The 24,662-nt window shown below is 39.4% G+C and overlaps 1 protein-coding gene across 1 annotated transcript in view; it reads right to left on the bottom strand.

Annotated features, from left to right (window-relative positions):
• The window catches only part of IPO8 (importin 8), a 51,601-nt gene extending 28,218 nt beyond the window's left edge, over positions 1–23,383 (bottom strand). The window contains exons 1-12 of the mRNA XM_035550902.2: positions 23,143–23,383; positions 15,141–15,222; positions 12,818–12,974; positions 10,449–10,607; positions 9,353–9,509; positions 8,197–8,286; positions 7,205–7,299; positions 6,488–6,572; positions 3,732–3,866; positions 2,817–2,916; positions 1,092–1,168; positions 111–227 (exon numbers count right to left, since the gene is read on the bottom strand). Of these exons, the coding sequence (XP_035406795.1) occupies positions 111–227; positions 1,092–1,168; positions 2,817–2,916; positions 3,732–3,866; positions 6,488–6,572; positions 7,205–7,299; positions 8,197–8,286; positions 9,353–9,509; positions 10,449–10,607; positions 12,818–12,974; positions 15,141–15,222; positions 23,143–23,226 (1,338 nt within the window). The 5' untranslated portion in view covers positions 23,227–23,383. The remainder of the gene's footprint in view (positions 1–110; positions 228–1,091; positions 1,169–2,816; positions 2,917–3,731; positions 3,867–6,487; positions 6,573–7,204; positions 7,300–8,196; positions 8,287–9,352; positions 9,510–10,448; positions 10,608–12,817; positions 12,975–15,140; positions 15,223–23,142) is intronic.
• Between the last annotated feature and the right edge of the window lie 1,279 nt (positions 23,384–24,662).

Raw genomic sequence — 24,662 nt, 5'->3', positions numbered from 1 at the left:
ATATGGTTATGAACTAACCATACTTTTAAAAGCTAACATATTGCATTGGAAAAGGGAGTTCATAATAAGAATTACAAATATAAACCTGTTTTACTTCCTCACCCACTTACCTTCAGTAAAATATCTGCTAGGGATCCTATAACATGCAAAGCTCCATCTTTTTTCCTTGGATCAATGTTTGGCTCTGTCAGAATCTGGTAGCAATATGCCATCATTTTTGGTAATACCTACACAAGACAAAAAACAATCTCCTTCTGTCAGTGAGGTATCTAAATCAAATTATTTCAATAGCATTGTTGAAGTTTAAAAAAAATCATGACTTTTATAAGAAGAAATCTCATCCTGACCAAAGTAACTGGGAGGTACTACATGTAGCATCTTTCCATATTTAAAATTTAGAAAGTTCATGTCCAGCTTTTCACCTAAACTTGACAAAACGGAATTAGTTTATTTGAAATTTCATATTAGTAATAGTAAATAAGGCATTTTTGTTGTTTTGAGACAAATCAAAAAAGGCGAGGAGAAAAGAGGCTCAAACAGTATTTCACAGTAGTTTTAGCAAACATGCATGCTTTCCAGGGCTAGGCTAAATCCTTTTTTTTCCATATATCAGTGTTACGTATAGAAAGGAAAGTGTCCACAGAAAAGTTACGTCCCTATTTAAAGAGCAGTTGTATGAAATTAATTTCATTCTTCCTGATTTCATTGTTGTCAACAGGATTTTAAATTGCACCAGTGAAAATTAGTAAGGATCAGGTTCACTTTTCCTCGTGCTACAATTTGAGAAGCTCTTAACAGCCATGACAGAGGCTGTTCATAAACTTGAGAAAATATCACTACATCTATTCTCTGACCCAGTTTTTATCTAGCAGGTTAATTTTATATCTGCAAGAGGAAATCATTTATTTATTTATTAATACATACATATTTTAATTTCCCTCAAATTCATAGCACTCAGCCAGGAAAGAGGTTGATTATGCATCAGCAAGTAGATTTTTCAAGACTAGCTTCCTGTAGCATCTTCAATTTTAAAGGAAAATAATGTTTTTAAGAAAATTTCAAATAAAAATTAAAAAACACTAGTACCATACCTCTTTTCTCTTCTTTGCTGCTGTATAAAGAAGATTCTGTGCTGCTGTTGTAGTGGATGCATAATCTTCAAATACATCTAATATTAAAAAAGAAATAAACTCACTTTCTGAATACAACATAATAATTAAATTTTAATAAAGTGGTTAGAGTTTGTGGGACACAAAACCGTTCATGGCTGTCTTCACTTCACGGTTAAAGAGTCAGACCCAAGCTCATGTCACCTATGAGGTCATTTACTTCTTGCCTTCCTAGTCTACTAAGCACTCACCACTCTCTTTATTAAGAATGCATTATTTATTCATTAATTCTTTTGAGACCATGTATTTAAGAGATGAGAAATTGTGCTTTTTTTTTTTTTTTTTTAATTAAAACCACTATAAGAAGAACAACAATGCATTCCAGTGCCATCTGTATACCATATGTACACAATTTTGGCTTGATTTTATTAAAACCTCATGGGAACTCTTTGAATGTAAAAAATACTTGGATCTGGGGGTAGTTTTAAATCTGCTGAAAGCTGAAGCTTTTTAACTTCTTTCATTACAAGTAAACCTCCTTTAATCATATTGAAAATATAATTTATATATTGAAAAAAAAAATCTGTGCTGCCAAACATGTTCTAATCCAAACATCCCTCCACAGATTGAATTAAGTAAAAGGTCTAGAAAAGTAATCTTAAAACGTGGTTAAAATTACACATTAACTTTCCTGAGATTTTAAAGATAAATCATGATTAAGAAATACTACCAGACTACTGGAATTCTTGTTCCAAATGCAAATGCTTCTCACGAAATTTAACGTAAATGTACTTCTATGCTTCTATTTTCCTACCTTCCACAATACATTTCAAATCTGTATTTAACTCTCAGTCACAGATTAAAAAAGGCTTCACTGCTTACAAAGAAAGAACTGAATTTAGATACCAAAAATCAGCTACATATTTGTACCCCAGTGATCAGCGCTATATCACGGTCCATTTTCTATATAACAACTCTTCCAGTTCTTTGTGTCTTTTTTTTTTTTTTAAAGTATTCTAGGATCTTTCATATTCTGTTTTTAGATATGCTAACAAGAAGGCAACTAATTAAAAATTTCCAAATGCTAAATGTCGCTGTGGTGCCTGTCTTACTGGAATTTTCCAGCTAAAATTGCTGTATTTTTAAGCACCCTTCCCTTTTTCAATGAGATGACTCTTTTAATATAAATTATTACTCATAATTTGGTCCAATGTGTAGTTCCCAAGATTCTTCGCTAATTATTTTGAAAGAATACTTGTACCTAATTGTTTTACAATTTAGTAATAACAATTGGCAAAAGATACTGAAAACAAGAACAATTTTCAGTAAAGAAAGAGCAAGTCAGGCCTCTTCTGGTCAAAGTGTGAGCTGCAAGAACTTGCAGACAGCTGTCAACATCTCCATTTCAGGATTCTGAAATTGGCATTAAAAGGTGAGCAAGCCGATCTGGCTGCACTGAGCAAATCTGAAGTAGAAAAAGATGTCAAGAGAATTAGTTTAAGAGCACCAGGCAGATGGCCAAAACTCATTTGATCTGCCTTCCTCTTAGTTATAGATTCATGGGATTTAAGAAAAAAAAAAATCTCTTCTTCCTACTGTTCAGGACACTGGTGAAGACAGAGACGTCATAGTGGCCATGGTATATTTGGGACTATAGTGTACAATTGTGATGAAAGCAGAAAATAAATTCTAACTAAAGACAGTTACCAAATTTCATGCGGATATATTCATATGGATCCTCTTGCCACAGCTCTTCATCCTCGTCTTTGTAGCACATTAGGGAGAATATCACTTCTTCTGTTATACTCTATAATATTAGAGGAGTCAAATACACATAAGTACATAGAAAATCAAATTCCAGTATAGCTTCCCTCCATTGTGCACTAGCTTAATAGACCTCTTTTTCTGAAGAGTAAAATTCTTTTACTCTTTTATTTTGGTTAACAGAAATAAACTTACAATACACGTACTTTCCTTTTGCAACTGACAAGATAGAAGTAATTATATAATCTAGCTTTATAATAATCCAGCATCACACAAAATATACTTCAGGACATAGTCTGTAAATAGCAGAGCACTGATTTCTACAGAAGGATCTCACCAGTGCAACATTTAATGTGAGACTGGGTTTCTGCATCCTTCCCATAATGTTCATGATATTACCTGACTACAACAGTGGAGCTTACAACATGAAAAAAAAGTATGAAAATCACTTTTCACTTGTTCTTACATATATTTATAAAACATGCTCTTAAAACAGAGTTCAGCTCCTCGTAGTTGATGTTCTCTTTGGTGACTGTCTTTGTACTGCAATCAATTATTAATTTCCAAACTTATAGTCATTTCTGAACACTAATAACAAATAAAAGCCAGAACATTAAGACTTTCTGGCAGAATTCAGCAAAATAAGAACTTATGGAACAGTATCTTTGAGTTCACAATATCTGCAATAAAAGTTAGTCATAATACTGTAAAAAACAACCGCATTAGTGTAGGAATGCTATTTTTCATCGAGGCTGATCACTGCATGAAAGATTTATGAAACGTTTAAAACTGAAAAAAATATATGCTTTTATCACCCTGACGACACACAGTGCTTATGGCTGGATTTTATGCACTGACCTGTATGTGTGGCTTCATTTGCTTCCATGTTACAGAGTGTATCACCCCTTGGTTCAGATAATTTAATGTCTGCTGAAGAACACGTGGTGCAACATAGTCTTTTTGTCTGTATTGGTCTAAGATTCTTAAGAGAACCTAAGGAAATAATGAATTGATATTTTTAAATGAAGACAGAAAATTAGCCCTCTTGCACAGATATGCAAAGCACCTTTTCAGGGAATTCCAGCATGGACAGAACAGTTTTACAACAGAAGTTCTAGTGTTAGTAATTGCTGTAAGGCCTTTTACTCAAAAGTCAGAAATCATTTAAACATTAAGGGCCTGATCATGCAAGCATTTATGTACATTTTACCACTAGACTAGATCACTAGATGTGATCACTTGTGACTGTAAACCAAAGACATACTTCAGTATTCACAGACTCACAGTTTACACAGGCCTGAACAAAATTTGGAATAGATACAGTAAAACAACAGTGAGAGTTTCAAACTGTTTGGCTTCCAAATCAAACGGTGTCTGTGTTCATTTGTAACAGACAGGCCCCTGAAGTAGACAAATGACTTTAGAAGAAGAGTGGTAAGAACAGAGATACTAAACCAACCTAATTTTCTTTTTTTTAACACCTAAACCTGTTAATTGGAAGAGATGCAAAAACCTTAACTTCAATTGCCTGTTTTAACACTCAGAGTCATGTCGCATGCTATTACAAACTATTACACAATGCTTCTTCGTTATAAAGACTTCATCCACGAAGAAAATCTTACAGTGCAAAGCCACTAATCTGGACTAATGGCAAATGAACTACTGAATGTTAGTAAGTGTAAAGACTTGGCACATACATGAATAACAATAAAAATCACGTAAAATGCATGACAAAATATTTGAATCGTATTTTCAGAAGGACAACTCGGCTTCAGAATTCTTTACAACAACAACACTACAATAAATCTTATTTTGAACATAATTCCTTCCCTTAGGGGAACTAAGTCTGACCTTAGTCTTTTTTTTTTTTTTTTTTTAAACAATAATCTCCTTGGGCAAAGATTGTCTATATTTCATATGGACTCTAGCACAATATCAACATTTAACAACGGAACAACTGATAAATAAGTAACAAAAGCATAGTAATGTAATATTCACAATAGCATTCAGACTAACTATGCAGTGGAATGTGGCAAATCAGCATTTATGAGAGAGAAATTGAAGAAATGTGCAGATCTTCCAGACCATTTATCTTTCAAGCTAAACGGCTCTCTGCTACGTCGTAGTCTTTCATCAAACATAAGCTTTAACTATCGCAAATGACAGCTGCCCATGGAAAGCTATTTCTCCACTCAAAAATTAATCATTGCAAAGAGCTTAGAATTTATATTAGATTGCTTCCCCCTCCTTTTTATTTAATATTTACAGTCTCACCAAAACCATCCTTTAGTTCTTATCATTCACATATTTATACAGCATTGATACACTGATGGATAAACTGTTATTTGTTTTTGTTTTGTTTGTTTGGCTGGTTTTGTTTGTGTTTTTTTTTTTCCATCAAACTGGATTGAGAAAAGTAATTTTGTTTTACAGACAATCCTTGTATTTTGAAAGCTAGTTTAAATCTGACTTGATTATCAGGCATAGTCAACATGGGTTCATAAAGGGAGAATCTTGCCTTGGTAATCTGATCTCCTTCTATGATGAAGTCAACCTTTCGGTGGACAAAAAGAAGGTGGTGGACGTAGTCTTTCTGGATTTTTGTAAGGTCTTCGATACCTCCTCTTTTGTAGCTTTTTTCCAACCTTAAAGATTCTATGGTTCTATGAGCAGGAGAGTGTATTGCACTCTCCTGACTTCTTAGAAGTCTGTCTGGAATATGCAACCCAAAAGCCTGGACACTCAAGAGATTTATTTGAAAAGTTGAAAGCCTGGGAAATACCACCCCCAGTCATCCAGTATATAGCAGGCTGGATGAGAAACAGGAGCTGTACCAGAAACATCTGATCTTGTGAACCGCCACACTCGGGGCTTCCAAGCACCCAATTGCTATAGCCATTCCACCAAACCAGGGAGATGTTAGAAGTCTGGAAGCCCATGTTCCCAGATGTCCACAATTAAGCTGGCAAAAAATTGCAAAAACTCTGACAGGAACTTCCTCTCTTCTGTGCAACTTTACCAAAACTGAACTGTCTCCAGAAAGCCACATTAAATACAAATACTAAGCATTCCCCAACAAAAACAGTTCTCTTGTAAACTGTGAATTTTTGGCCTGTTTTCATAAAATATGCTTACCAGGTATAAAATAACTTCTACTGATATTCTCCAGACGCCTTCTAATCTGATTACATCTTCCTAACATAAAATAGGACAGACTCTAGTGTTCCTAAGCTGTCTGCTGCAAAATCACTTTCTAAAGAGCGACCTGAAAATACATCCCTTTGTGATGTGAAACCCATGCATCATTTCTTTTCTCTCAGTTACACAGAGAATATTTATACATAATGGTAACACTGTTTTATAAGCACTCACCTTTTATGAAAGTTTTCCTGCAGGGTTTTTTGAATTGCTGAAAATTTGTGTTATTATACCTCAGTTAAAGATGACACTAAGAAGAGTTCTAAAGAATTTCTCAAACACTACAATGAAAAATTGGCCTTATTCTGTTCAGTTTTGTTTCCTGAACTTCGTTGTGAACACACTGTTTATTGAAAAGTAATACCTTTGTGTTCAGCCAAAATGATCTAATTCAGAAACAAACGAACTGTGCTTACCTGTTGTATGCCCACAGCATACGTTTTTAAAAAAAACTCTGAGAATTCAAAATACTCTTTTGTTACATTTCCCGGACTTCCATACCTTTAAAACAAAGAGAAGACAGATATTTACATTGTGAAGAGTCTTCTGTGTCAAGAAAACAGAGTACTTTCTACAACACCAAGGACTCTGAGTAGCCTCCCATCCCCAAAAAATCCTTTTCCACAGATATCCTACTAAGTCATTATTTCCTCACTTAATGCTTCCTCCTATAATGCCTCACTTCCCTTTTCTTTTCTTAGATTCTCAGGTGGTACAATATTATAGTCAAGTAAATAAAGATGCATTTTGTCACAAGCTCTATAACCTCCATGTTTTTGGACTTCTTTTCAAATCTTTCTCTGACTCTGTATTCAAGAATACACGCAGTTGTAGCTGAACGCAGTACAAAAACAATATATATATATTATACACACACACACACACACATATATATATATATACGTATATACTTTTTCAGGCTACTTTCCTGCTGGCTTAGAAAGCCAAATCATCTCACTAAAACCTCAAACCATTGGATGTGTCAGTGCAAGGTGGAGAACAGCAGCAGAAACATCTCTTTGGTGAACACATTAAATCAATTGCTAAATCAGCCCCACTGTCTTGTCTAACAGTACCATAAGCAATGTTAACAAGATTTGTAAACCCAACTCCATTTTTAATTAGTTTGTTACCGTTCAAAAAGACGAGCTACAATATGTAATGCCCACTTCTTGCATTTCCACCACACCAACTCTGGTCTATCATCTTCATCAATTTGCAAAGTCTCCTATAAATAAATACATGTATTTTGAATTAGCTCTGTGTAGTGTTGAGAGAAAAATAATGTTTTACACATTCCTCACCCAGTAAGCTAATATAATACAAATAATACAAATAACACATAATACAAATAATAATAACAATACAAATAATACAAATAATACATAATAATACAAATTCACAGCATTGACTAAAGCTTTGGTTCTGTTAACAGTTATATAACAATCAGAAACTTAAAAATACCTTAATTGGTCAATATAAACTGTGTACGTGCAATAGCTGTATTATGCCTGTACTTTAACTTTCAAAATTATGCATGTTTAAAAAAATGAAACTCTCATATATACTTGGATAACACACAGTAGTGTGCACTTTTGCTTAAAAATTAAGCAAAATTAACACTACTCCTCCAAATTTATATAACCTAACCATATTTTTAATAGCTTTTGCATTGCAATGTTACACTTGTGAAATAAACATCAAAAAATTTTAGAAATGCCAGTTGTTGTTGTACAGACACCCATGCATGCACACATATTTAATTACTTTTTTCATCTTTTCTTCATGAGACGTGGAAGATAGAAGAAAGAAAAAGAGAAACGGAAACAAATGATAGATTTGTGATGAGCTTTTTCTTCTTGAGAGAAAATGGCTAAAATATTTGGAAACTTCCAAAATATCTCAGATTGGAGTTCACATAATAATACTACCTCAGACAGCAAAACTCTGATAGCTTACAAGACTCTCCTGCATTTCTGTCAGAACAACACCTATTCTAAGGATAAGAATCTCAAACAGATGAGATGACATATTAAAAAAAAGACCACTGAGAAAATCTTTACGCTGACTGTTCCTCAAATGCCAACACACAAATATCAGAGGTCTTTACACTACTAAACCTTACGGGAGGCACGTTTCTATCAATGATGGTACGGAAGACCTCCATCCACTGGGTCATAGTCTGGTTGTTCACCAACTGGAGTGGCAATGCGTACTGAAATAAGGAAAAAAACCAACAACATCATGGTCATTAAATACTGATTTATTTTTTTTTCCTGAAGAAGGCAGAAGATGTTTCTATAGTTGTTACACTCCCAGGAAGATGAGGTTCTAAGTAAAATTTAAATTATGTTAGATATCGTTACTACTAAAACTGCAACCTTCTTGGTATCATTGACAGAGAAACTTCTGATTGGACACTATTTGAGGAAAGTTCCTTGGCTCGAGAACTTGCTAATTCTTTTTGTTTCCTCCTGTTCTTCAAAATAGTCCAGCTGAGTTTTACAGACCACAACAATGGCTATATTAGAGGATGTGGGGAAACCAAGAGCATTTTAGTAAGAGAAATGTACTTTTAATTACTATCTAGTAAATCCTACCTCTCTATAAAATCCAAAGCAAAAGAGACAATATTCAGGCACTTTTTTGAAAAATAAAATAGGATCTTGGGATCATTTTTTATCCTTCCCTTCTCCCCCCCAATCTAATAACAAAATAACAAGCTTTTTAATGCTCAGTAAGATCTTTCAGGCTGTAACAATGTAGGATCTTAGTTTGTTTCTCATTCTCTGAAAGTACTTCTTCACCAAACTCATATTCTCTGAAAATGCATAATAAATGCAAATAATTTCTGCCAAATGATGAAGAAAGAAAGTGAGAAACACCACCTGAAGTGCACTATTTGATAGGCATACCACAATATGCACTACTGCCACTTTCAGAGGCTAAACAGCACAGTTAAGATACTCAGTTTATATCAATTATGTGTGACTTTATAAATACAGAAATATTTCTCCAACATGCTTACATACAGGATGCACAGAAGTACTTAGGTTCATTAAAAATGTAATCCTGGGGATCATGTGACCAGTTTTTAAGCAGACAGATCTACTTAATTTGATTATAAAAATCACATTTTTATAAAAGCTATTTATTGAAAATGACTTTTCACAACCAAATTAGTATTTTTACTCAATGAGTTTACACCCATGAGTGCACTGAAGGGGACTGCTGTGCTAAGCAACGTAAAAATTCTGTTTTTCTTATACATAAATGCCAACCTGAACAAGAGCATAGAAGATTTTTAAGATTTGTTTCTGAAGAAGTACAGAGTAATGGGAATTATCAGGCAGAAGCTGGATCATTTGCTGCTGAATCCGGGGCAAAAATATCTGCATTGCTGCTATGAGGGGATCTCGCTCCTCTGCTTTTTTGTATCTGCAAAGGAAACAAAAATGTGGGTCAAGGATCTACACACCAGAGATTCTAATGCCTTCTCCTCACCAGCAATTTAATTACTGTACTCTGAAAAAAATATCCAGCACTCACTCATTCACTGTCCCTCCTCCAGCACCCATCTTGTAGTTCAAATAATTTACGGAAAATCTCTAACATATATAAATAGAGAAGTGAAAAACAACAAATGTTATAGAATCTTACAGAAATGTTCTCTGCTACTGAGTTGTAAGGTCACAGCAGCAGGGACTTGGATTTCTCTGACGTTTGTATCAATGCCAAACCCAAGTTGGATGCTGAACAAACAGGAGCGAACAGCCATTGAAAGGGAAAGACAACTCCAATCTTTTGGTAAGATTCTCTCTTTTTCTATTTACACATTTCTTTTGTGTGGTTTATAAATATGTTCCTAACACCAGATACTTTTTTCTAAACGAGACAGTTCACTACACTTCTGCTAATTTATGCTTTCTGGATTTAGATGATCAGGAGGACGGTACAGATAACAATATGCAATAGGAGTACGTGACAGAGGGTACTGTATTATGACATAAAAGTGGAAAGTAATTTACATTCATATTTCCAGCATTTGGGGAATCTTCGAACAAAAGAAGTTATAAGCATCTAAGAAGTTTTTCCACAGATGGGTTAAATCAGATCAGAAGTACAAAGCCTCAAGAAAAAAATATCAGTAAACTCATACAATTTATTGCTGAAATCTCTGCTTTCAATTCACTGATTATATAAAGATGATGAATAGTTTTCAATTATTTACAGCAAAGGAAGCATACGACAATTATTAATTCTCATCCTCTAGCTGAATTCCTTGTAGAACTGCCAGTGCTCTTAAGAAGGTCATTCTCAGTAAGCAACTGAGAACAAAAGTACTGAGTCCTTGTCTACTTCTGGATGTCAACTTACTCGTAAGTCTTCACCAGCTGATATAGGCACAGGAGGCTCCCGAGCCAACTCCCACTGTTCTGAGACTGCAAGTAGTAGCCTATCTTGTCTACAACAGCTGTCCAATGGCCAGGAAAGTCATGTTTAATGATAGCGCGGAGGCACATTGTCAGCTGGGCTCTATAGCAGGAGAGAAAAAGAAACACCTTAGAAAGTAAATAAAGTCATGGCACAGTCTTTAACATTAAAGGACAGATCCCAAATCTTAGTTTAATGGCTACAATATGCATATTGCATCATAACCTTCATACATATTTTGGTAACACTGAAAGAGTTCTGGAAGATGATAGAAGAAAAGGAAAAAAAATCTCATGGTATTTAAGGAAGAAACTAATTTCAGAATATTTTAACTAATTTTCTCTGCTCCTCCTCACTCTCTACAGCCATCAGACAATATTTGAAAGCAATTAATTGTTCATGAAAACCAGCTAGCTTTGTACTTTGAAAGTGAGTGGTTATACTTCTAAATACTTACAAGGTTGAAAGCAACCACAAAAGAACAGATTTGAACATTTTTATTAAATAAAACTGGTTTGTGTTATGATCCAAGCCAGAGGGTCCTCATCAAATGATAATTTTCCTGGTATCTTCCCAAACAGCACCTCACAACCTCTGAAGCATATGCGGTAAAATGTTGTATCATTCCTCTCCCTCCACACAGTCTTTGAAGCCACTCACAATGGTGTGGCAAGACAGGATTGTTAACTGACTGATGCGAGGTGTGACTAAAAAGATTGAGAGGCACTAAACTAGAAACTGTAATTGCTCTTGACTCTGCTAAGGAATGAAAGAAAAAGTCTGCGGTAAATATTGTTTCTTTTATATTTGGTGCTCCTTGCAGTCCAATACATAAGGAGCCACTATCACCAAGTAGTTCAATAAGGGGCTCTCAATCCTTTGATATTTTGACCTTTGTACAAATTTACCTTCCCCCTCAAGCCCTTGAAGTTTGTCCTTGTTACTGATTTGGTTCCTTCTCCTCCCTTATTCTCACAAGCAAACAGTGAAAAATACCAGTATCACAGCATCAGAATAGTTCCATTAAAGTCTGTAAAGTTCTAGTAAATGTCTTTGACATTTTTAACCTTTGACAAATTTACAAGTTCTTAGTCAGTATTTAGAAACCCTCTATGTTATCCAAGGTGTTTTTCTGAGGAGTTTCAACAGTCCTTTTAGAAGTACATGGTCATTGTAATGACAAGATATTTTGAATATCATGTTATGAAAAGATGCCTGAACTAGTTTGCAAAAAAAACTCCTCAAAGCTCCATTATTTTGTGCTCTTTTGTATAAACCTAGCCTTGGTAATTACAACATGATGAGGTGGGCAACTACACGCCCTTATTACACTATCACAGAATCAACATAAGCTTCCTTACACTGTGGCACAACCCTTGCAAGGAGCTCTCTAAGGAGGGATTCTAATCACCTAAGTCAGAGACTTAGAAAAGCTGAACTGGAAACAATGCTTTCATTTGCTTGTATTGGTGCAGGATACAAGATACTAGGATACCTGTCAAGTGTTTGTCTAATCTATTCATCAAGATATTCACTGAGAGCAATGCTAGAGCATCCTAATGTATTCCAGTGTTTGTTTGTTTGTTTTAATCAAATGTTTTCCCTAACCATAATTTCAATCTATAGTCAATCACTCCTCTTCTTGGTAGGATGACTGGCCAAAAACACATCTTCGGGCACGTAGCCAGTTGAAAGAAGGAGGAGAGGAGAGGAAGAATTCCATCTGTTTTTCAAAGACGCACATCTATACGCCATAGCGTAACCTACTCTTACCAGATTCATTTTAATTAAAGCCATGAACAATCACGGATTGTAATAAATCTGTGAAACTTACTTATTCTTCCAGAAAAACAGAGAACATTTTTTCATTCTTTTAACATCTTACAACCAATAATAACAACACGCATTTAAATGCTGGAATGACGCACAAAAATTGGAAAAGTAACTGAGAAAAGAGGTATTAGAAAAAAATGGATTTTGAGAAGTATTTGCCTCAACAGGTAATTCGGTATTATAGACAGCCCTCTATAACATCTGCCCTGAATCGGCCATATAGACAGGCTGTCACTACAGCAAGTTTTAGAAGATGCTTTAAACTACACTGTAAGCGAGTAAATCACATCACAGTGCTCTTAGCCAGGTAAATACATTTCTGAGAAACAAGTGCACGTACATACGGTAAAATTGATTATTATCACATTTTCAAAAGAAGTACTCACTTCATTTCCCAAGAAATTGAGATTCTCACACATCTGGACTGGTAAATCTGAAAACGTGAGCTATAGAAATATCTCTACATAGCAGAAAAATACCTCACTAAGTCAGGAGAGCGAATTATTCCTTCTACAATGTTATCACGAATCTGCTGACGATCATTTTCATGAATGTTGAATGGAAATACTGCTTCTCCAGGAGGTGGTTCACGGTCTGGCCAGTACTGTGTCACCATGTTCTTCAGGTAAATGGCAGCTGCAAATAAGCCATGTGGAAATAATAAATTCAATTTAATTCTGAAGTATCCTCACATTACTCTGTGCTCAATATGTATAGTACAGTTGAAAGTACAACAAAGACCAGAAAGGACAACTGAAAACCTCCTGCATGGGTTTGTAACAATTTTAAGCACTAAGCACAGGTGAAACAAAAAAACATTTTTATATATATATTTTTTTAATCATAACAGACAAGACTGGGCTCAAGTGTCTGGTCCCAAACAGAGCAGGATAGTATTTCAGTCAACTTCTACTGGAGTACACTCCTTACTACAACAGTCTTGTGTATGGGCATAATACACTATCATTCTAAACAAGCAAACATCATCTTCATTTTTACTCATCTCTAAAATAACAACTCAAGCTCAGTAAGGGAAGTTTTGTAAGGCTCATGTAAACGAATCATTGTGCATGCAGAGAGAATCCTCTGCTTGGGGAAATGCCCAGTATGAAACTGGCATATGGCCTTCCTTCTATTCAGACAGAAATGTGTGTTGTGAATTCCCTAAGCTTTATCTCACCACTAGGATTTCCCATAATCCCTTAGAATTGTTCCCTTCTGTCTCACATGGAAAAACATGAAAAATAATCTTCCACTGAAAATAAGCAGCATTTATGCCTCAGTATTGAAATGCCTGTAGGCACTCTTTAGAAAACATAGGAAATATGGTGTAAGACATTAAAGCAATGTTCTTAATAGACTCTTATCCCTTTATTATTTAGGTTGATTACTGACTAGGGTTTTAAAGTATAAATAAGATATTCTTGGGTACAATTTTTCTGTCATAACAAGTTACAAAGTAGGAAAGCATGCAGTTTGTAAAATATTTTATAGGAACAAGAGGAAAAACAATTATTTGACTGTGAAACGCCAGAACATTCAAATATAATACAGCTCCAGAAAGACCAAAGACTTCAATTTACTTTGTCCATAGATCTTAAGAGTGTACAAATTCCTGGCTTTTTACAAAATTTCAGGGAAATCTGTTGATTTAGAAACTAAATTCAAATGTTTTCTATTTTATAACTCCATTCTGGAACAACAACAACAAAAACTCTACATACTTGTGTTTTTTTGTTGTTTTGGTTGTTGTTTTTTTTTTCCCTGAATGATAATAAAATGAGAGATTAATTTATGAAAATGACCTTATGGAGCCTAGATTAAGCATCAAACTTTACCATAGAATGGTTTAACAATGCCATTCAAAGTTGGATTATCTTTGAAAATATACACGCCAGCATGACAAACAGCGTATGTCAGCATGCCTCAACACACTCAGGGGATTAATAGGATCTGTACAAAAAAAAAAAAACCACCACTGGGCTTCAATGGGAAATGCTGTTGCATAGGATAGAAACAGAGCAGTGAATGAAACAGTATTCATCAATTCATGGAAAAAGCTAAGTATTTTACAACTCTCTAAAAAAAAAAAAAGAAAAAAGAAAACATTGTATAGGAGTAGTTAAAATAGATTATGAGAATTTAGAAACTGATCTTACACAAATGTATACCCTAAAGTTAACTGCATCACCGCACCCAAAATTACCTATACAGTTAAGCAATCCTTCTAGACATGCTCAGACTACAAATTTATAACTTAGCAGTAACGTGACCTTCCTTCACATTTATTTTTGTGAGTGGGCACCATAGATACCAAATAAGCATATGTGGCTACCTTTGACCTACAAACTGTTTTCATTTTCAGAAACTTTGACTTTTCCAGGAAAAGGGATTCAAATACAGAAACACTACTCAAATGAGATCCGCTTTTTTGTTTGAATACTTTCATGTCTTGGCTTCAATATCTCTTCACCACCAGAAGAAAGAATATCTAAGGCTCCCTGGGTACTCAGTTTTGAGCAAAAGTCATTCTCTTTCAGTATCAGTATTCCAACATTCCAGTAGGGATCACTATAAACACAAGGAAGCCAAAGTAGGACTCAACCCTTTACCCATGCTTTTATCTGATCTTCATACAGGAGAGAGGTGGCAAAGACAGAAAGGTTTCCCTGCTGCACTTTTCCATCTCCATGTTCAGAACAAATGTGAACTTTCTTACTTTCCAGCAGCTCAATACTCTGTTGAAATAACTAACAGACTGACTTTCTATTGAAAGAAAATGAAACAAGGACTTTATCTCACCTGCTTGACGCACCGGAAATTCAACTTGATCTGATACTATGATTTGCAGTAGACTTGGAGCAAAATTGATGATCTTATAGGACTGAAATACACATAAAACACAGTTAGCGAGTCACTATGTTTAAAGAAGACTGTATTAGCAAAAGCTGAATAAGAACAGAAACCAAGGTTTTTGTAGAAATCTTTGACTCTCTTCATGAAGTATGAAAGGTTTTAGCACACGGATTTACCCAAATCAGCAGTGTTCTACAGAATTACTTGAAAAAGCTGAGCAAATAATGGCACATGGGAGGAATAAGTAATGTGACAAGGCTCTCTAACAGATATTAGTGATAATGAATATTTAAATCATTCTGAGAATGCATAATGAGAATCACTATACATCTAGTGAATTATTTAACTTAGCCTCATAAGTCAAACAAGGCATGTATTATTATACAGCTATATTTTAACAGACTAGATGCATAGTGCATCATAACAGAAAAATACCAACTGAGGATAAACGGTGGAATAACCATTTTTAATTAAAATCAAGTGTAGACAGATAACATTTCAAAACCCACAGCTTTCCTGGGAACTTTTCAAACACTACATCAGCCACACAGCTGAAAAAAATTCAAAGAGAAAACAATGCTCACTGCACTTCTGAGCAAAGCACGTCAGATTTAAAAGATGTGAAAATCTGATAGCATTATACTGCTGTCATTTGACAGGGGTCCTCCAACGTGAAGAATCGTTGACTCAGCATGGTGCAGTTACCGCTAAGCCTTGGCAACATCAGTAGTTACTGGTAGGTCTGATCTTTCGTCACTCAGATCCATGTTTGATGTTCAAAGAGAGATGTTTCTTGGGGGCTAGATGACATACGCTTTCTTATTTTACCTTTTATAGTATTTCTTTCCAACCAGATTACGTCTAGCAGTCCTGTGGTTATTTCCAGAGCAGTGCTTTCAGTGCAAGTATACAGTGCAAGTATGCAGAAACTTTGCCTCATTCGAAAGCTGTGAAGTAAGTGGTACGTTCTGCAGTGCATGTACCCAATTCCTTGATCTAACATCTCCATAATGAGGTAAAACTACAGTGCTTTCACGATGCCTAAGTGCAACAGCGGCAGCACAACTCAACAATTTTGCCAAATCACTTAACTTTGTGGCCCTCGTTTTACTCATTGTAATTGTAGTGTAATTCTAACCCACTCTGTGTTCAGAGCCTCATTTGATGTTTATAGAGCAATCTGAGCACTCAAATAAAAGCAGTAATGGCAAATCAGAAACATACTCTGCTGCAGTCGCCTTCTCTGTAAACTTTAATTACCCATAAGCAATGCTCGAAGTAAAGCAAAAGCTGTTAACAGGCAGCACAGGAGCTCCATTTATCTACAGGCACGCTGAAACGCCAGCTTTTGATGCCAACTGGTTGAAGCACACCAGATTCCAAAAATCACCTTTTGTATCAAGTGTACACCAGAGGCCAAAGGCTGGCCTTTAACTGCCAGCAGACAGCCCCTCACAGCGCCGGGGAGCTCTGACCGCGGGGCTGAGGGAGGCTCCAGGGACGTGAGGAGAGCACGAGGCCTCGCAGCAGCACAGAAAACCAAAAACGTGTGCGAGCTCCGAGAGGCTTTTTTCCTCTAAATAGTGCTGATATGTTGTCCTCAGAGGGAGTCTACATGCAGCTTGTACCACTAAAAATACATTGACTAGGAATGCAGCCTTCTGGGGGGTTGTTTTGTTGTCGTTGCTGCATTTTCCGGCAGTAATCCCACTGGTATCACATTTGGGATGGACGCAGTGATAACAGCACAAATTATTTCTCTTTCCCTGCACAAACAGCTTTTGCTGAATTTACACTGAAGTCGCAGCTACTCCAGGAAGCTTTATTGGTACCACTTATGCTGGCACACAACCGCTAGCCTTGAAACGGGGCCAGGATATCCACAAATAGGGTCATTTGGCCCGCACGGCGAGCGGCCTGCAGCGCTGGGCGCGACATGAGGCGCGTTATGCAGACGGGCCGTGCAGGGTCTCTGAGGAGGCCCCGCTCCCACCGGCACAACGCTGTGGGGCTTCCTGCCACCCGAAATACTGACAGCCCCCAGAGATCACAGGGGCACAGCATCCAGTCCCCACCAAATCCTTCTGTTCTATACTATTACCTTTATATTGCGACTATTAAAAATGCTTGTTTCCTCACTGCACCCCACAATTCACATTTTTACACAGCTTCGTTTTCTCTTTGGTATCAGAGACACGACCATGTTAGAGATGAACAGAGATTGTGTGTCCCTTTTAGAAACAAGGCACCTGCTTGTGTTACATTTGTGAGGCTCAAATACCACGCTGCTCACTTGCGCAGCAGCAAACTGGTCAGGAAAACAACGCTCTGCTTGCAGTTTTGGGAACAGAGGACTTTTGAAAAAGCCGCACGCAGCAACATTTTTCCTATACCAGCACATTCCCATTGGTTTCATTGTCATGCTAATTGTGATCTTGGGATTGATCCTTTCGCTCCCTTGCTCTGGAAAACCATCCAGCAGGCCCCTGGAAGCAGCAGGTAAAGCTGCAGGTGCTCTGCGTGCTGGGGCAGAGCTACTGTTAGATGGGCTCTGTGTAAATGGAAGGAGATGAAGAGTCCGCAGAGCTGGACGGGTTCAGCAAGACACTTGTGAGAGCTGCACGTGAACTTTTACAAACTGAGTAAAGTAAAAGGAAGTTTTTGAAAAGTAAACTTTCACTAAATACAAAGAACAACGATTATTTTAAAGCTGTGTAAAACATACTGACAGCCTTTGCATTAATCACAGGCCCCCAAAAAAAAAAAAAAAAACACAAACAGCTACCCACATTTCATTTCCATTGGGATTAAGAAGATGGGACACAACGATGTTTAAGGCTAGCAGCTTAACCAGAAGAGGCATACAGCTAAGCACTGGTAAGATACAGCTGGGTAAACTTCCAGCAATGACCAAGGAAGGAGACGTGCACGTCCCCATGCGCCTCGCTCCACCTGAGCCCAGTCTCGGGATCCACGCGCTGCAGCTGTACATCCACCTGCCCCGTTTGTCCTTTCTCCTTTGCCCTAACATGCATTTCTTCCCCACCTCAGCATCACTGCTCCACTCCTCAAACCATCAGAGGACACATCCTTTCTTGCCTTTTTCCTCGTCCTTTTGATTAGGTATAGAACAGAAGGCACCCAAGAAAGCCTCAGAAAAGCCACTGAAAAACAGCAAGATGAACACAGTTACATTCACAGAACCAGAATACAAGGAGAGATAAGCAGGAAAAACGCATTAAGATTTCCCCAAATGGACCCTACTGAAGCAAGTACTCTTCACACCTAGCTTTCACGTGGGACCCCAGGTTATCGTGCGTTACATGTTATTAAACTTACTACAATAAACATCACCCTTGTGTCTTGCTTGCCATCACATTTAAAGCCCACAACAAGCAATAACCCCATAGCCACATTTTTCAGTAAATCTTCCTGCTGCACTGAGAGCAGCCAGAGTAGCTGAGTGCAGAGTGGCATGGGAAGGTATTTCTTCCTCTGCAGAACAACAGGGGGATGCTCTGGAACAACAGACATGGAGAAACCAAGCCTTCCCTCAGGTTCTGCAAGGCGAGCTGTCCTTCTCCACCAGTGGCAAACAGCACGTCCTTCTCGGCTCCTCTGAATGCAAGTATGGCACGAAATAATTGCTTTTCATCCCTTCAACTGAGAAATCAAGGCACTACATCTTTGTTCGCAAGATAAACACACAGAAAAAAAATTGTAGCTTGAATATGTATGCAATTAACTGTTTGCAAAGATTATTTTAAGGCTTCCATGCATTTGATTTGAATGCTCAGTTATCTAAGCTTTATTTTTTGTTTGCTCTGCACTTAAAATGCGTTACTTAGAAACTCCATCAGTATTTGTCACACTTGGGCATATTTTTGCTGTTGCTAATAGTACTTTTTTTTTTTTTTATGCTGGCAATCACAGGTTGTTAAAACAAACTAGAACTGCAAAAGACACTTTCTTCTTTCCTTACCTACATGCAAAGCCCTCGTTTAGGGAGGGGAAAACACAGGGTTCTCCACACAAAGTGAAAAGAAACACGTACAAGAACACCTACCTGAGCTGCTTTCCTCTGCTGGTCCCACTGCCAAATTCATCCAGTGTCAACCACTTTCCACAGAAAGGCTCATGCCTTCATGCAAGTCAACTTCCTCATCAAATTGCTCCTCAATAAAAATACCTGAGATTCCTCCCTTGATAACACGGTGCTCAATGCCAACTGCCTTAAGATCCCTGCATACTTTGACAGCCAACTCACCAAAGACAGGGAAGAAATGAAAGGAAGCCCAACATTAGTCAGGACTTCTCTGCTTTTGGGCAATCTTCTCACTCTTCTTTTTCTTCTCCCTGCACTGCTTCTCAGTTCCTGTCAAAGTCAAATTCTGCAACTCTTCCTCAATATTTAAACAAGCACTTGTATGCCTGCAGTTCTATTCACGTTGTCCACTTTGTCACAGACCAAATAAATGTATTACGGCAAATTGAGCCGATTAAGATTAATGCGTAAGAATTGTACTGGTGATCCTATATAAACAGAAATCAGTCAGAAATGATACCGCATGCTCATATAATCAGACAACAACATTCCACAACGTAGAATCAGAGTCACAGAAGGATTTGGGTTGGAAGGGACCTTAAATGCCACCCAGTCCCACCCCCTTACCATGGGCAGGGACACCTCCCACCAGACCAGGTTGCCCAAAGCCCCATCCAGCCTGGCCTTGAGCACCTCCAGGGATTGGGCAGCCACAGCTTCTCTGGGCAGCCTGTGCCAGTGCCTCACCACCCTCAGAGTGAAGAATTTCCTCCTAACATCTAATCTCAGTCTCCCCTCTTTTAGTTTAAAGCCATTACCCCTTGTCCTGTCACTACATTCCCTGGTAAGAAGTCCCTCTCCAGCTTTCTTATAGGCCCCCTGTAGGTAGCTATACCAAGAACTGGCACATGAAAGAAGTATTTAGTCATTAAAGTCCCTAAAGTTCATGAGACAGACCTAAAAAGAATAAGAGCCTAAAACTGATATGAAAAAATCTCATTGCAAACAACAGGGTGTGTAGAAATTGAGTATCTTTCTTTGGTGTGAAAATTGACTGTTCTAATAAATACAGTGTGATTGAAAAATATGATCCCAAAGTGCAGGCCAATTATGCCGTGACAGAGCTGAAGGAAAAAAAATGGAAAATAAAAAAGAAAGAAAAAGAGTGAGCTGGAGAGATGTGTACACTAAGAGAAATAACAGGTTAACAGGGAAGTGACAGTAGGTACGTGATAGACATGACTGACCTGGCAGGAAATTACTGCTCCAGTTTATCCAGAATCACATTTTAGACCAATCTCACACTTAGCTTTGCGCTCAGGGCACCGAGAGAAATGGAATTTGTTGATGACTCAGAAGTAGCATACATCAATAGAGGAGAAAGATCAGAAAAATCCTACAAAGAACTGAATTATCTTTACAACTGCTGCAACAAAAATGCAATGGAGTAATAGGACAAAGTACACGGCCATGCACTAAGGCATAATAGGAATTTCTCCTAAAAGCTTGAGGCTTGTTAGTGAGGAACAACCACGGGATAAAAGGGCCTTGGTATATTACATGATAAGAGGGATGTTAAGCGTTGAACATGAAGATAATCGTAGCTTTAGGATGTATAAAATGAGGTATTAATGGCATTGAGTGTGAGACTTTCTGGCACGCTGCAAACACAGATGACCAGATTACACAAGAAAGATTACTTCAAAGGGAAGTACAGAGAAGAGCTGTGCTCTCTCGTTATTAGACTTCAAAAATCCAGTTTTATGATAAGGCAAAGAAAATATAGCTTGTTGAGGCAAAGGAAAACAAGCTGGTAGGGGTCAGCCACTGACAAACATGTCAGAGTAGGTACCAAGAAACCTGTTCTAGTTAAGAACCAACATTGGCACAAATTGATCTTAAATGGGCCATAATTTAGTTTAGGCTGGAAACTGACATTTGTTTCTAGCTCCTGGAGGAAGAAAGCTCACAAACAGCCTTCCAGTAAAAATATTAAAGGCAAAAAAAATAATAACTTTTAAATGTAGCCTTGATTTCATTTCTAAATGCAATTAGATGATAATTCAGAAGGCAGAGAGCAACTTCATTGATTTAGCTCTGTCTTTATACAGGTGCAGGAACACACAGAAGAGAAAGAAGCACTTTCAGGCATCCCAGGGCTTTTGACAGGTACGCAAGTTTTCATTCAGTTTAACTCCATTCTGCACGTAAGTGAATTACAGAGTCAGGACCATTAGGAGGTCGTTGCTAAAGGGCTCTCTATCAGTACAAGCAATGAAGCATCTACACTGAGACACTATTTTGGTGGAACAGTAACAGAAGGGTTTCAACTCTGTGGGAAACTCCAGTCACTACCTTGACTCAAGCTTGAAAGCAAATGCACACTGCAGACAGGGTGGCACAGAAGATGTTTTACTTCAGTATCCTTTAGCGTTTATCAGGAGCAGCATCACGTTATTGCACAGAATGAAGGTGACCCCTGTTCTCTTTGGACAAGCATTGTATTACTACTTCAAGTGCTTATTGTTGGAAGGGGGGTTTTTTGGTTAGCTGGTTGGTTAGTTTCTTTGCTAGAACAAGAGAAAAACTAGACCAGCATCTGGATTCCTGTACACGCAGGAACACAGCTACGTGTCAGCACTATCATTACGTATGTGGAAGTCTTGACACGTCACTTTGCAGTCTTGCTTCAAAAGCACTGAAAGGGTTCAAGATGCCAAAGGCCCACGTTAGCAACATTCCTCAGGTGCACTTTTGTTCCACTCCTCCAAGAGTCGTATCAACCCCAACACCGCATCGGTGCGCTTTATCAGTCACATACATCACGCTTCATTTAGCAACAGGAAGCCTGTGCAGCAATAGGCACATCTGAATTTCAGGACTTGCTCTTTATAACAGAAGAGAGGAAACGTGTCAGCTATTTTAAATAAAAATCTGTATTTCAACCCATTCTTGATAAACCCTGAAAGTAAAACCTGGGTGTTTCATGAGAACTGCATTATCCATCGCTTGTAATTGAAAGGTTTTATGGATCGCCATCTCCAAACACTTTCTAACTTTTGATGAGCTTCACGGTGTGAAACAGTGATGGCAAAGCAGCAACGTTAGGAGCAGGACCCAGGCACGCAGACAGCTGCTCCTTTGTCCTACCTCTGCCAGCCACGCAGGGGTTTATTCCCCTAGTTTTGATCCCCGTGCAACAGGCTGCTGGCAGATATTAATTCCCCTGCCACTCCTCAACGACAGGGACAAAAGTAAGCGCTGTGGGATTTTTACAGCAACTCCACCAGGCAAGTAAGAAAGAAGTTTTGCGGTTTTATTTAGCTGCGGGCACGAGCGTTCCCGACGCCCGTTGACCAGCTAACCGAGCTGCTCAAGGGCTGCGGGGAGGACTGGCTGCTTCACGAGGAGCCTGGAGTTGCCCAAACCCTGCACTCAGCTGCCCAAACCCTGACCTCAGCCAGGAGAGCCGCCGTGCCGCAGCAGCCAGCCCTGCCAGCCGCCCCCCGCTGTCCTGCTGAGGCACCTCACGGGGGGCACCCACAGCCCCCGGCACGGCCGCACCGCCGCCCAAACCCACCCCCACCGCCTCCGGGGGGCTTGCCCTCCCCCCCCCGGCCGACCCAGCCCCCGGGGGGCAGCGGTGGGGCCGGGGGGGGGGGGGAGCCGAGAAGGGACCCCAGGGATGGCCCCGGCCGCTGAGGAGGGGGCGCCCCCGACCCCCTCAGCCCCTGCCCCTGGCGGCGGGGCCGGGCAGCCCCGTGCGGAGCCGCGGCCGGGGGGGCGGCGGCGGCGGCGGCGGCGGCGGCGGCGGCGGCGGCGGCGGGGGCGGGCCCGGGCCGTGCCGTGCCGTGCCGAGCCGTGCGGTACCGAGCCGAGCCGTGCCGCCCGCCCCTCCCTCACCTGGTTGAGCTCGTTCTCGGCCGCGATGCGCAGCTTGGGGTCTATGGTGCCCTTGAGCGCCTGGATGATCCTGTTGGGGTCCATGTCGGCCCGCTGCTCGCCCCCCTCCCGGCCCCTTTCTCCGCGGGCGGGAGGAGGGAGCGGGGCCGCCGCCGCCGCCGCCCCCCCCCGCACCGCGACCGCGACCGCGACCGAGCTGGCGTCCCCCGCCCCCCGCCGCTGCTCACAGCCATTCACCGGTTTGCGACAGCTGGGCATCGGGAAACGGGCGCTGCTTTACGGCCGCCGCGCCGCCTTCTGGCTTCGCGCGGGGGCTGCCATGTTGTTGTACGGACGGAAGCCAGATGCGGAGCCCGCAAGGGGCGGCCATGTTGCGGTGCGGTCGCCGAGGTGCGTGGTGCTGAACGACAAAGCCTCTGCAGGGGCAGTTTGCTGCAAGGGGCTTCCCAAAACGTGCGGCTGGGGTACAAACCGTGCCCCCGGCTATGTGCTTCTGGCCCCTGTCCTCATTGTGTCAGCGGGTGAACGCCAGCTTGCCATGCGTTACTGCGGTTTGTGTGTAAAACCGCTCAGGAATATTCAAACCACACCAACTAGGAGCATTTGCCCTCTGGTTCTTCACCTCTGCCCTCCTGTTCCTCCCCCTAAATCCTAGAACAGGTGAAGCCAAGGAAGATGTAAACATATGTGCGGGTGTAAGATAGCTCCTTGAGGGGACAGTTCACAGCCCCACAGCATGCTGAACAAGCCTCATGACTAATCCAATCTTACTGAGTGAGTCAAGTCGTTCAGTTTCTTCTGCAGGTGAAGTTTTACGTGGCATTTACAAGACAGAGATGTGCTGTTATCTGATGGAAAGAACAGAAAGGCTGCTTCCTGTGGTTTGGAAGAGTCAAATGCTAAGGCAATTACAAGATCCTGCCATAGCTGCATAGAGATGCCTTAAGAACACAATTTGACAGCATGTCATTTGCTCATTGCAATTACAGCATAAAATGCCATTTCTTATTACTGTTCTTCAATTAAGAAAGCAGCAGTACATCCCTCAATGGGGAAGTACTACCTGACCCACACTAAAGAATATTCTTAACAATGGTGAATACGCAGGAGTGCTGGTTAAAGTGGAGATACCAATCTCTAACAAAGTTTACTATACGGTAATAGTTGCCAAAACACTTTTACTGCCCCTAAATAACTTAAGTTCTAAACTAGTTACAAGGAAAATGCTGAAACATCTGACACTATAAGGATTTTAAAGGAAAAAAAAGAAGTTTCATAATATATCTGCCTAGAATCAAAAAAGAAGCTACCTGTAAGAATGAGTTACACCAAGCAAGCATCAGAGACAATCAGACACTGTGCTCTTGTGATGCTCTTCACATGAAGTGTTGTATAACACCTTATCGGTGTTGCTCAAGAACTTTCTGTTCTCCAGTAATGCATCTAACTACAGCTTCTAACAAGAAATTGTAGGTACTTTCAAGCTTCCCATTTCCTCTTCAAAGCAGGGGAGAGTGTGA

The sequence above is a fragment of the Cygnus atratus genome, chromosome 1 (genome assembly GCF_013377495.2).
Source record: "Cygnus atratus isolate AKBS03 ecotype Queensland, Australia chromosome 1, CAtr_DNAZoo_HiC_assembly, whole genome shotgun sequence".
Taxonomy (NCBI): Eukaryota; Metazoa; Chordata; class Aves; order Anseriformes; family Anatidae; genus Cygnus; species Cygnus atratus.
Note: the sequence above shows the minus strand (reverse complement) of the source record. Positions and strands in the feature narration are given on the sequence as shown.